At 42.3% G+C, this 13,642-nt stretch overlaps 1 protein-coding gene across 7 annotated transcripts in view; it reads left to right on the top strand.

Moving 5' to 3' along the window:
• Window positions 1–238: 238 nt before the first annotated feature.
• LOC143291208 (uncharacterized) overlaps window positions 239–13,642 on the top strand; it is a 101,259-nt gene continuing 87,855 nt past the window's right edge. For all 7 annotated transcript variants that reach the window (XM_076600954.1, XM_076600958.1, XM_076600957.1 and 4 more), the window contains exons 1-5: window positions 239–284; window positions 4,707–4,841; window positions 6,807–6,899; window positions 7,855–7,926; window positions 10,291–10,356. In XM_076600954.1, the coding sequence (XP_076457069.1) occupies window positions 282–284; window positions 4,707–4,841; window positions 6,807–6,899; window positions 7,855–7,926; window positions 10,291–10,356 (369 nt within the window). In that variant the 5' untranslated portion in view covers window positions 239–281. The remainder of the gene's footprint in view (window positions 285–4,706; window positions 4,842–6,806; window positions 6,900–7,854; window positions 7,927–10,290; window positions 10,357–13,642) is intronic.

Here is a 13,642-nt window from a genome sequence, read left to right on the forward strand (position 1 = left end):
AATTTACACTGAATAAATGAACGAATGACTGAGGTGGAGAAAGGACTGAAATCAAAGACCGCAGTGTAATGAATGACCACATGGTGGTGATCAAGTCAAGGGAGGCAACAGGTAGGTAAATGGGTGACATCGATGGATGACAACTTCATCTCACTGGCAAACGGAAGTTAGGAAAGGGCTTTTCGGTAATTAGTCGATAGATCACATGAGAGCGTCTCATATCCAAGATGGCGCCGCCCGCACCGCCCACAGAAGATGGGGGAAATTCAGCAGCAGCACCAATGGTAATTGTTCAAATGGAAAATGCTTTGTTGACAATTGTTGGAATAGATACACCATTTATTATGCAGCAATTATTTTCATTGGAAGTACATGCCATTTTTGTGGAAATGAGATAGCATGTTGTTTGTGTTCATTCTGTGATCGAGAATTCGCAGTTTCATTATTTTCTAGGGAATAAGATGGTAAATATGCACTGATCTTCACGTGAATGTACATATCAGATGTTTCTGATACAAGTGATACAAAACATAGAGGCTCTGTGCCTATCATAACCAATCTCTCAGTGAACGGACACAAACTGCGTAGTTTTCCAGAAAAAAATCTTAAGGAATAAAAGTATTTAAATCCACTTCAAAACAAGCAATGTGCGTTTTTGTTGTTTTAATATCTGCCAATAAAACAGTCACTAATTCAGGTTTGTTTAATGGAGGTGCAGTTTAAGTAGTTACACCAACTGAATTATTGTTTGAAGTGTTTAAGTTTCAGTTTTGCAGAGAAGTGTTGCTGCCGTCTGACTAATCCATATATGCTGCACCACATATGCATGGCAGATGCCTGACAGCAGTATCACCCAGTGTGCTAATTAGGCCTTAAGTGCATGCATGTAAATTTGTGTGCCTATCACCAGTATCAGAGTGTATTTCATTTTGTTCTACAAAATTTTGCAGACAACATTTTTAAGTTTCCTGAATGTGTGTCGCACATGGGGCATTTGTTTATAGTCTTGTCTGGATGACTAGGCACTGAATTTGATTTTCCAGTCAAACTTAAGAGAAAGGCTAAGACCAGGATTTGAACCCAGATCCTCACAGACACTGTAATTGTAATGTTAGATAAGTGTCTTGACCAGTCAGCCACTTTCTTCCTCATTCCTGTATTGTCTGTGATTAATATGTATAACATGATTATTAAATGTTTTGTTTTTTAAAAGAAATTTATAGTCTCAGCCTGTTCACATAGGTTAATTTTTTTATGCTTTGACTAGAGTCTAATTAAATTGTGATAATTTGCAATTGTTTTTATAACAATTATGAAAATTCTATAATTTTTTTTTAAATAAAGAAAACCATCTAAGCAGCAACAACAACCCACCTTACTGAAAACGATTTTGGAGTGAGGAACATAATATTACATTACTGACTCAGGAAGGGGGTGTGTATGTGTGTATATATATATATATATATATACACATGTATGTACATGTATATATGTATAACATTTGCAAGTTCACAATTTCTAACCTGGTTATTCAGCATTGGAAAATTCTACTACTGTACCAGTTAACATTAACCCCTAGGCTGCCTGTATGACGAAATAACTCATCAGCGCAAGCATGTACGCTCCGCTGCCACAATGACGAGATAACTCGTCATCAACATATTCTGACATTTCCCTGGTTTGCATTGAGTTTGTTGGCAAAAATACTGGTAGATTTAGCTAGGGCAATCTTTCTAGATTCTGTTCATAGCTAGAAACCCCATCTGCATCATGAGGCAGTCCTTTATTTGAATATTTTGGTTGGATTACTGCCGCAGGGTTTATGTGCCTCCTCTCCTCTCTCGCTCAACAAAATGTTGGACCCCATGCTCAAGACATGCAATTGTGGTTGCAAGAAACCAACCAAGATTGCTTTCCTCAGCTGATGCTCAGAAAGAATTGAAGTGTAAATTCGAAGAAGACAGTGATAAACTTTTGTAGGACGATTTGATAGAAGATAAAGGGAGCAATGAAGAGACTGGCCAAGATACGACTATCAGTGAGTGATGCCGACTTTACAGCTGTAGCAGACGACAGAAAGTGACAGATTTTTAGCAGAACACAGTGTGGGCGATTTTCTTGGCAATCAACCAACGCGATCTGATGAGAACTGGATGAAGTGAGAGAGGGAAGAGGAGGGGTGGTGGAGACCAAGGGGCGTGGCCCCAGTTTCCAGTTTCAGTAGCTCAAGGAGGCGTCACTGCGTTCGGACAAATCCATATACGCTACACCACATCTGCCAAGCAGATGCCTGACCAGCAGCGTAACCCAACGCGCTTAGTCAGGCCTTGAGAAAAAAAAGAAGAAAAAAAAAGATAAGCTTACATAAATAAATAAATAATTAATAATTATGATATAAAAAAAGGTAGTAGTAATGAAAATAATGATAAAATAATAATAATAATAAATAAATAATTAAATAAATAAGACAACAATGATGATAAATAAGCAAATAAATATAAAACATGAAGACACACATTCGCACATACACCCACACATGCATAACAGATATGCGCCACAGTTTCACAGATATGAAAGCACAGTCAAATACATATAAACGTACATGAGCTCCAACACACACACACACACACACACACACACACACACTCACACCACAAATTACCCTGTACCTCCTCTACCCCCTCCTCCACACACTCATTTCTAGTCTATGTATCGCAGCTTCCACGACACACACACACATACACACACACACACACACAAACACACACACACACACACACACACACACACACACACAGATGAACGCTTACTTGTACAAGCACACACACACACGCCCGTAACTCCCACCCCCAACCCCACACACATATATACAAAGATATATAGATAATATATACGTTCCAATATCCTGTTGCTCCCACAGTGTAGGCATGCATACACTCACATACCTCATCCTCTACCTCACCTCCTCCCTGCACCCCCACCTCCCCCTCACACACACACACACAACACACACACACACACACACATGCACAGAACTCTCCTGACACTTGTGTACACCTACACTCTCACGTATGCACAAACGCACTCAAAAACACAGACCCACACATACACACAAACACACACATACACACACGCACAGAGGCTGCCACTGATTGGCCGCAAGAGGGATGGGAAAAGATCTCTGATGCCAAGAATGTGGCGTCTAGTGTGTTGCTCAGTCTATTGTATTTGGAAAAGCCCACAGAGACTCTGTTCCGTTTTGAAGAAATTTGCGCAATGTTGGTTTGGAAATGATGCCGGTATTTGTTTGATTTGCAAAGCATCGTGCTCTACCTTTCATGTTAGACTTACGGCCGCTTCCTCTCTCTGCTTTTATTTCTTTGAGGCGATCGATGGTGTGATGGCCTTGTACCTGTTCTTTTTGATATTCTTTGACTTTTCTGAGGATTTCCGATTTTCCTAGATGTAGGCCGCTCGTTGGTGTTGCGTTACCAGCAAGTCTGTCAGCTCGCTCATTTCCCGTAACTCCTGCATGTCCCGGGCAGTATGACCATGTGAGTTTTTTTTATCTGTTGGCCCCACATCCATACTATCACTTGGAGAGGTCACAGTGCATTGTGTCTCTTTTTTAATTTTTTTATTTTTAGTGTGGTTGTTCTAGTATAATTTGTGTGTGCAGGTATTATCTGTTTGTCCAGAAAATATATTTTAGTGCAAATTACCTGACTAATGTTTGTAATGAACAAGTTGAAAATGTGACAGAAAACAAAACACTGATTTCAAAACAACAGCATGTCACTGAAAATATATAAAATGGGAAAACATCATGTGTTTTGTATTCTTTATTCATTTACCTTTCAAAAAATATATACTTTTATGGGTTTTTCTCGAATAACAAAGAGCACAGAATTTTTTGAAAATATTACCCGTTTTTTGTGAAAAAAACCCTGGCAAATAGATTTCACTTAAATCTTATTTTCCTGGCAGCAAAAGGGTTAAGTTCTGATTAAACATAAACACCCTCAAAAATCTTCATGATCCAGACATGCACCGGAAGTTCTGTTTTATAGAGTAAGAGTACATTCCAATATAGATTTATATATCCAAAAACATTTTTCTAGAAATTAGGAATGCAATATTTAAACCCAGTAAATGAAACTAATTAGAATGTTAGTCTTACTGCTGGTCAGCGGTTTCTATATTCAAGAGCCTTGTTTGACTTGTTAAACTGTAGATGAAAGAAAATGCAAAAAATGTGATCAGTATTTTCTGTCCTTTTTTCTTTTTGATGAATTAGATCTCCTGTTAAGACCTGACTTATTCATTAGCAAAGTCTTATCAAGCTATGTGGAGGAATGGAGAGGGAAATAAAAGAGAAGCAGAAAGAGCAGAGAGTGGTGCAGTCCTGCCAATAGCCAAGTGGCTATTAGATTAGATTTAAGATCTATTTGGTATGTGAAAAGTCTGACTACTGACTGCATATATTACTACTGATGCAACCACTGGTTATCACAACCACCACCATTGCTGCTACTGTAACTACTATACTACTGGAAGGTCTATACCTAAAACTACATTTGCTACAATCAGTAACGATGACATTTCTGGAGTTGTCTGTGTTACAATGAAGATGATAATAGACACTGAGACAGCAAAGTGACGGACGTTTCTGTGGAGATGACTGATGATCGTGATCATGACAACAGGAGAACGGGACTGCTGGTGCTTCAGCTGATGGAGGGCAAGGTCAGATGAATGGGCCGCGATCATGGGAACGCCCCTGGAGTTTGGACGAAATGAGGAAGGAGTGTGGAAATTGGTCTCTGGCTGGAGATGCAGGGGTGAGTAGCTGTAGAATGGGGTGGCTGTGTCAGATGTGGGGTGATGGTTAGCTGTAGAATGGGGTGGCTGTGTCAGATGTGGGGTGATGGTTAGCTGTAGAATGGGGTGGCTGTGTCAGATGTGGGGTGATGGTTAGCTGTAGAATGGAGTGGCTGTGTCAGATGTGGGGTGATAGTTAGCTGTAGAATGGAGTGGCTGTGTCAGATGTGGGGTGATAGTTAGCTGTAGAATGGAGTGGCTGTGTCAGATGTGGGGTGATAGTTAGCTGTAGAATGGAGTGGCTGTGTCAGATGTGGGGTGATAGTTAGCTGTAGAATGGAGTGGCTGTGTCAGATGTGGGGTGATGGTTAGCTGTAGAATGGAGTGGCTGTGTCAGATGTGGGGTGATGGTTAGCTGTAGAATGGAGTGGCTGTGTCAGATGTGGGGTGATGGTTAGCTGTAGAATGGAGTGGCTGTGTCAGATGTGGGGTGATGGTTAGCTGTAGAATGGAGTGGCTGTGTCAGATGTGGGGTGATGGTTAGCTGTAGAATGGGGTGGCTGTGTCAGATGTGGGGTGATGGTTAGCTGTAGAATGGAGTGGCTGTGTCAGATGTGGGGTGATGGTTAGCTGTAGAATGGAGTGGCTGTGTCAGATGTGGAGTGACTTGTGTCAGATGTGGAGTGACCGTGTCAGATGTGGAGTGGTTGTTAGATGTAGAAGGGGTGACTGTGTCAGATGTGGATTCACTGTATCAGATGTGGGGTGACTGTGTCAGATGTAGAGTGACTGTCAGATGTGGAGTGATTGTTAGCTTAGAATGGGGTGGCTGTGTCAGATGTGGGGTGACTGTCAGATGTGGAATGACTGTGTCAGATGTGGAGTGACTGTTAGCTATAGAATGTGGTGACTGTCGGATGTGGAGTGATTGTTAGGTGTAGAATGGGGTGACATTGTGGGGTGACTGCTACCTGCAGAATGGGGTGACTGTGTCAGGCATGGAGAGGTGTGTGATCATTAGCTGTACAGTGGAGCATAACACCGTCATTGGTTCACTGAAGTGAAGATGCATGGGTTAATGAACAAGTGAACCTTTCAAAGAAGAAGAGCTGTTCAATGTGTGTGTGTGTGTGTGAAATCTCCGAGGATGATAAGCTTGCCAGAATGAAGGTTGTAGTAATCAAGTAATGTTCGGAACTCATCGTGAAAGAGAGAAGACGTTAGGTTGTTTTTACGACTTGGAGGAGGACGATAGAGACAACAGAAGATGATTGAGTGACTGGGAACATTGAAAGTGACTTCGAGCATTTCAATGGTTCCTACAGCACAAAATGACCGTCACACATTCAGATCATGACTACACCAAATGTAATCATCCATTGTTTGTTGGTGGTGCACATGATATGCAATACTGTGATTGGTGGTGTGCACCATATGCAATACTGTGATTGGTGGTGTGCACCATATGCAATACTGTGGTGTTGGTGGTGTGCACCATATGCAATACTGTGATTGGTGGTGTACACCATATGCAATACTTCAGTTGGTGGTGCGCACCATATGCAATACTGTGATTGGTGGTGTACACCATATGCAATACTGTGGTGTTGGTGGTGTGCACCATATGCAATACTGTGGTGTTGGTGGTGTGCACCATATGCAATACTGTTGGTGGTGTGCACCATATGCAACACAGTTGGTGGTGTGCACCATATGCAACACAGTTGGTGGTGTGCACCATATGCAATACTGTTGGTGGTGTGCACCACAGGCAATACTGTTGGTGGTGTGCACCACATGCAATACTGTTGGTGGTGTGCACCATATGCAACACAGTTGGTGGTGTGCACCATATGCAATACTGTTGGTGGTGTGCACCACAGGCAATACTGTTGGTGGTGTGCACCACATGCAATACTGTTGGTGGTGTGCACCACATGCAATACAGTTGTGCAATACTGTGTTGGTGATGGTGTGGGTTTCAGCTGCTCCACAAACTGCAGGAGTTTTCACAGCGCATAATCGCCAGAACTCACGAGATGGAGAAAGAAGTGGACGGTCTGGTGCACGAAGCCAAGGTAAGCTGTTCTGTTCTGTTGTCTGTGTTGAGGTTTAACCATGAAGTTGTCTGTGTTGAGGTTTAACCATGAAGTTGTCTGTGTTGAGGTTTAACCACGAAGCCAAGGTAAGCTGTTCTGTTTGTTGTGGTATTGAGGTTTAACCATGAAGTTGTCTGTGTTGAGGTTTAACCACGAAGCCAAGGTAAGCTGTTCTGTTTGTTGTCTGTGTTGAGGTTTAACCATGAAGTTGTCTGTGTTGAGGTTTAACCATGAAACCAAGGTAAGCTGTTCTTTGTTGTCTGTGTTGAGGTTTAACCATGAAGTTGTCTGTGTTGAGGTTTAACCATGAAACCAAGGTAAGCTGGTCTGTTGTCTGCGTGGAGATAACCACGAAGCCAAGGCAAGCCACTTTTTTTTTTTCTTCTTCTTTTCTTTTTCGTTTTTTTTTCTTTTTTGCTGCTGCCCCATATCTGCACCGTTTCAGTGACATTACTCCCACGCCGTTCATTTAGATTCCCCCATACAGAGTCACACCCGTGTTGGTGTTTTGTTAATTTTGTTGTTGTTTTATCAGGCAATTAAATCCTCTTAGAAAATACTGGTTTTTCTTGTTGATTTCTTGTTGTTGTTGTGTTTTTTTTGTTTTGTTTTTTTATAACATTTTTTGGAGGGGGTGCATGTTTTAGGAACACTGAATTATTGTACTGTGTTGATTGCATGTGCAAGAGTTATACACATGGGCACACACATACACACACACATACACATGCACGCATATGCACACTCACAAAGCACTCACTGGTGGTGCAAAAAGACCAAGAGTAATTGTGGGTGTATAGGTATCGATACAGTGGCTGTCGTAAATTTGTAAAGAACATATATCATCATAGTAATTGCACAAATTGTTTTTAAAAAGATGGAAAAGGAAACTGTGTAGTCTGTCTCTTGATGTTTGATAACATGACTATTTCAGCTGACCGGGGTGCGACTGAACAACGTGACCAATGACTTCATCATGCTGGCCAACACCCAGTTTGTGGAAAACGTAAGTGTAACAACCACTGTCTGAGATTTGAAGAATGCATATTGTATGGAATAACTTGGATGTCACAACAGATGTCATATCTCTGTGTGAAATTCAGGCTGCTCTGACAGAAATTTTGTCAGGGACTGCCCTTTTATTACCTCAGGTTCTTTTACATGCCCTTAGTGCATGTTGCACACAGGTCCTCGGTTTATTATGTCTTCTGAGTGACCAGTGCCCAGACCACATCTTAAGGTCTGGTTAATGGGGAAGTGGTGCATTACCATATTTGCCAACACATCAGTATTCTGTACTGCCAGTCTTGTGATGAGCCTTCCGCTATCAGTCATCATATTGGCTGCTGGTGTTTTTACTTCACATAAAGTTTATTGGCTTAATGAAGACTCATTTTTGTTACCTTTTTTCCTTCCTTTTTTTTTTCTCTAAAGAAAAGCATTCTTTATGATTTTCAGGTTTGCTCATTAGACTGTCAATTATCATGTCAGTTAAGTTAACTTCGTGTAGAATCTTTTTACTTTTAATTTTTAACTTTTGACATTTTGATTAAGTTGATACTTTTAATTTCTGAGGTTGTTTTTTGTGGTTTTGTTTTTGGTGGTGTTGTTTTTTTCTTCTTATCTGTGGTGGACTTAACTACTGTAAACATCAAAAGTGAAGCGTGAATGTTAGACAAAATCTTTCTTTTACATCATATCAGTGTGTTGTGGCATATGCTACTAAACCAGGGCATGATGAGTAAAAAATGCTGGGTTGAGGGATCAGAGAAATTCTGGCTTAAACAGGATTTTATCAAATATGGTTAAATCATTCGGATGAGATGATAAACCGAGGTCCCGTGTGCAGCACGCACTTAGCGCACGTAAAAGAACCCACGGCAGCAAAAGGGTTGTTCCTGGCAAAATTCTGTAGAAAAATCCTCGTCAATAGGAAAAACAAATAAAACTGCATGCAGGAAAAAAAAAAAAAAAGGGTGGCGCTGTAGTATAGCGACGCGCTCTCCCTGGGGAGAGCAGCCCGAATTTCACACAGATAAATCTGTTGTGATAAAAAGAAATACAAAATACAAAATTCAAAAATCAAGGAACTGAGTCAAAGTATTTTTGTCTCAGTCCAAGCTGTGACAGGTTGACATGTATTTACAAGAATGGACAGCGTCTGACAGGGAAAAGGAAATATATTCTTTGTATAGGTCTGTACAAGAGGGTTTCAGACATGGGTATTATTTCAAACATGTAAACATTTATTGTCACAGAGTAGCTCTGACACAGACAAGACTTGGTGAATTGCCATTGTGTTTTGTGGAATTAGGGGGGCGGGGATCTGTCGTTTGAACAGCAATATACAATGAATGACAGTATAAAGCCAACTGGCTGCTGATAGACAAGTGGAGAGAGCATTTCCACTTGCCCGTTTTAGAGTTTTGTTGTCCCGTACAGTGGGATGGATTGGTATTTCTAGCCCTGGTGTATTCTTTCTTTAATTTAACGTCTTTTCACTTTGAGTGATATTAGACGTGTTGTGTGTGTGTGTGAGGTTGGGATGGGGATGGTGGTTTAAGTGGGATATACAGATTAAGGATAAACTATTACAATGGAATCAGCCATTCATAAATATCTGTGAAAAGCAATTAACAACATAAACAACAGCAAAAGTAGAATCAAATATCAGTAGGGCACATCATATGAACACTCCTATCAGGGATTCAGCAGTTTTTAACAATAGTAATTGATTGGACATTATTTTTTTTTTACGTTTTGTTCTGAAAATTTTGTAACATTACATGACGTAAGAAGTAACCTGACAATCCTTTGACACTGAAACAAAATATGGTTTTGTCTGATCTGTTTACCACATACACAATGAACGTTTTCACTTGACTTTGTCATAAAAGCATTCAGTCTTATACGAGACACCAGAGAGGTTACCAGCCTTTAATAGTGCAGTGGGAATTCCATCATTTTTTGTTATGTAAATTCAGTGGTAAACCCTTTTTCCTTTGGGTAAGAAATCCTGTCAACAGTACTAGCTTGACATCTGATCCATATTGAAGACTCGAGGTCAGTCTGCAACTTTATGAAACTGATTGTTGAATAAGTATTTCAAAAGTATTCTCTATTCTTTGTGCACCCCTTTTTGCTGCTCTGTCGGCCATTTCCTTTCCTTTGATGCCAGAATGTGAGGGTAGCCTGGTGTGTGTGTGTGTGCGTGTGTGTGTGCATGGCTTTGTGTGTGTCTGTGTTTGCATGTGCGTTTTTGTGTTTGTGTGTGTTGTGTTTTCTTTCTGTCATTTGTGTGAGAGGGTGGTCTGTGATGTGACTGTAAAAGAATTTGTGCTGTGTTGATGGGAGACTTGCTGTTGTGCAGCGTGTGTACGATGAAGACGTTACGCAGGCGCCTGAGGCAACAGAGGACAAGCCACCTGAAAAAACAGTGAGTTTATGTCCACGACCGGTTCGTAACAATGCGGGTCTCTTAGCGATGGGTGGGAGGGTGCAATAGGTGATTGTGGTAAAGGTGGGGATGGGGGGGAAGAGGGGGAGACAATGAAATGAGGGGTGGTGAAGGAGGAGGGATGTGTCAGATAGAGTGGGAAGATGTGCAGTGGAGACTTCTTCGTTGTGGGCTGCAACTCCCACGTTCTCTCCTATGTACACGAGTGGGCTTTTATGTGTATGACCGTTTTTACCTGCCATTTAGGCAGCCATACTCCATTTTTGGGGGTGTGCATGCTGGGCATGTTCTTGTTTCCATAACCCACTAAACACTGACATGGATTATGGGATCTTTAACATGCGTATTTGATCTTGCTTGCATATACACATGAAGGGGGTTCAGGCACAAGCAGGTCTGCACATATGTTGATCTGGGAGATCTGAAAAATCTCCATCCTTTACCCACCAGGCGCTGTTACTGAGATGGCAGTGGAGACAAATAGAGAGATTGTGGGGGAGAAAAAGAGAGCATAGAAAGAAACACAGAGGATAGGTTTGGGAAGAGAAGGGAGAGACAGAGAGGTGTAGAGAGAGAGGCAGAGAGAGGACAGGTTGGGGAAGAGTAGAGAAAGATGGAGAGAGAGAGAGGCAGAGAGAGGATAGGTTGGGGAAGAGTAGAGAAAGATGGAGAGAGAGAGAGAGGCAGGGAGAGGATAGGTTGGGGAAGAGTAGAGAAAGATGGAGAGAGAGAGAGAGAGAGAGGCAGGGAGAGGATAGGTTGGGGAAGAGTAGAGAAAGATGGAGAGAGAGAGAGGCAGGGAGAGGATAGGTTGGGGAAGAGTAGAGAAAGATGGAGAGAGAGAGAGAGAGAGGCAGGGAGAGGATAGGTTGGGGAAGAGTAGAGAAAGATGGAGAGAGAGAGAGAGAGAGGCAGGGAGAGGATAGGTTGGGGAAGAGTAGAGAAAGATGGAGAGAGAGAGAGAGAGAGAGAGAGGCAGAGAGAGGACAGGTTGGGGAAGAGTAGAGAAAGATGGAGAGAGAGAGAGAGGCAGAGAGGACAGGTTGGGGAAGAGTAGAGAAAGATGGAGAGAGAGAGAGAGAGGGGCAGAGAGAGGATAGGTTGGGGAAGAGTAGAGAAAGATGGAGAGAGAGAGAGAGGCAGGGAGAGGATAGGTTGGGGAAGAGTAGAGAAAGATGGAGAGAGAGAGAGAGAGAGAGAGGCAGGGGGAGGATAGGTTGGGGAAGAGTAGAGAAAGATGGAGAGAGAGAGAGGGGCAGAGAGAGGATAGGTTGGGGAAGAGTAGAGAAAGATGGAGAGAGAGAGAGGGGCAGAGAGAGGATAGGTTGGGGAAGAGTAGAGAAAGATGGAGAGAGAGAGAGAGAGAGAGAGAGGCAGGGAGAGGATAGGTTGGGGAAGAGTAGAGAAAGATGGAGAGAGAGAGAGGGGCAGAGAGAGGATAGGTTGGGGAAGAGTAGAGAAAGATGGAGAGAGAGAGAGAGAGAGAGAGAGAGAGAGAGGCAGGGGGAGGATAGGTTGGGGAAGAGTAGAGAAGGATGGAGAGAGAGAGAGGGGCAGAGAGAGGATAGGTTGGGGAAGAGTAGAGAAAGATGGAGAGAGAGAGAGAGGCAGAGAGGACAGGTTGGGGAAGAGTAGAGAAAGATGGAGAGAGAGAGAGAGGCAGAGAGAGGATAGGTTGGGGAAGAGTAGAGAAAGATGGAGAGAGAGAGAGGGGCAGAGAGAGGATAGGTTGGGGAAGAGTAGAGAAAGATGGAGAGAGAGAGAGGGGCAGGGAGAGGATAGGTTGGGGAAGAGTAGAGAAAGATGGAGAGAGAGAGAGAGAGGCAGAGAGAGGATAGGTTGGGGAAGAGTAGAGAAAGATGGAGAGAGAGAGAGGGGCAGAGAGAGGATAGGTTGGGGAAGAGTAGAGAAAGATGGAGAGAGAGAGAGGGGCAGAGAGAGGATAGGTTGGGGAAGAGTAGAGAGAGAGGGGCAGAGAGAGGATAGGTTGGGGAAGAGTAGAGAAAGATGGAGAGAGAGAGAGGGGCAGAGAGAGGATAGGTTGGGGAAGAGTAGAGAAAGATGGAGAGAGAGAGGCAGAGAGAGGATAGGTTGGGGAAGAGTAGAGAAAGATGGAGAGAGAGAGAGGGGCAGAGAGAGGATAGGTTGGGGAAGAGTAGAGAAAGATGGAGAGAGAGAGAGAGGCAGAGGATAGGTTGGGGAAGAGTAGAGAAAGATGGAGAGAGAGAGAGAGGCAGAGGATAGGTTGGGGAAGAGTAGAGAAAGATGGAGAGAGAGAGAGAGGCAGAGGATAGGTTGGGGAAGAGTAGAGAAAGATGGAGAGAGAGAGAGAGGCAGAGGATAGGTTTTGGAAATATGGAGGGGTGTTGTGGGGGAAGCACTTCACTTGACTTTTTCACTGGCAGCACAAAAAACCCAACCAACCAAACAAAAAATAATAGAAATAATGATAATGAAGGAGAGAAAAAAATAGATATAGTTCTCTGTCTGTTTCCATTTTTCCATTTTCATGTACAATTTCTTTGCATTATTTTCAATATTTGATGTTTGCTTACCTTCATCTTTTTCTTTTTTGTTCTTTTTTGTTAATTGCTCATGTGTGTCTGCATGTGTATGTGTGTGAGCACACACATGTGTTTGAAACCAGTAAAAGTGAAGTTCGGAATCATGAATCATGAGATGTTGCTAGATTTTTATGTGAAATCGGAGTGGTTCTGTCGGTGAATAACGGATAAAGTGACAGGGGCCGTCATAAACTGAAACACCTGTTGAGGACTCAGAGGTGGTGTTTGTCAGATCTCTGTTTTTTGTCTCTCCTCTTTTTCTGTTCTTTTTCAGTTTTTGTATATGGAAGTTGACACCAGTGGAGATTCTTGATCAGAACTGGATGTGGGCCAGTCTGCTTTTCTTGTGTTCCTTTTCTCTTGTTTTTGTTTCAGTTTGGTTGTTGTTGTTGTTGATCTCATTGATTTGTTGACTGATTTTAGTGAAGGTAACCCATGGGGAACAGACTGGCTAACTGCTACGTTTTGAGCACACACACAGTGAGAGAGAGAGAGAGAGATTCAGATTCAGATGGTTTATTCATTAAGGCCAAAGCCCCATATGAACGAGGGGCGATAACAACATTAGTGTATGTCATCAGAACTATAGCAATTAATCACGACATAATTATATCTCTTACGTGAAAAGCTTTATATAAATATAGAGCCAAATTACGTATAAGTCCGTCATCTGTAGATGCCATCAGCAGATTAAATCGAAA

The sequence above is a fragment of the Babylonia areolata genome, chromosome 16 (genome assembly GCF_041734735.1).
Source record: "Babylonia areolata isolate BAREFJ2019XMU chromosome 16, ASM4173473v1, whole genome shotgun sequence".
Taxonomy (NCBI): Eukaryota; Metazoa; Mollusca; class Gastropoda; order Neogastropoda; family Buccinidae; genus Babylonia; species Babylonia areolata.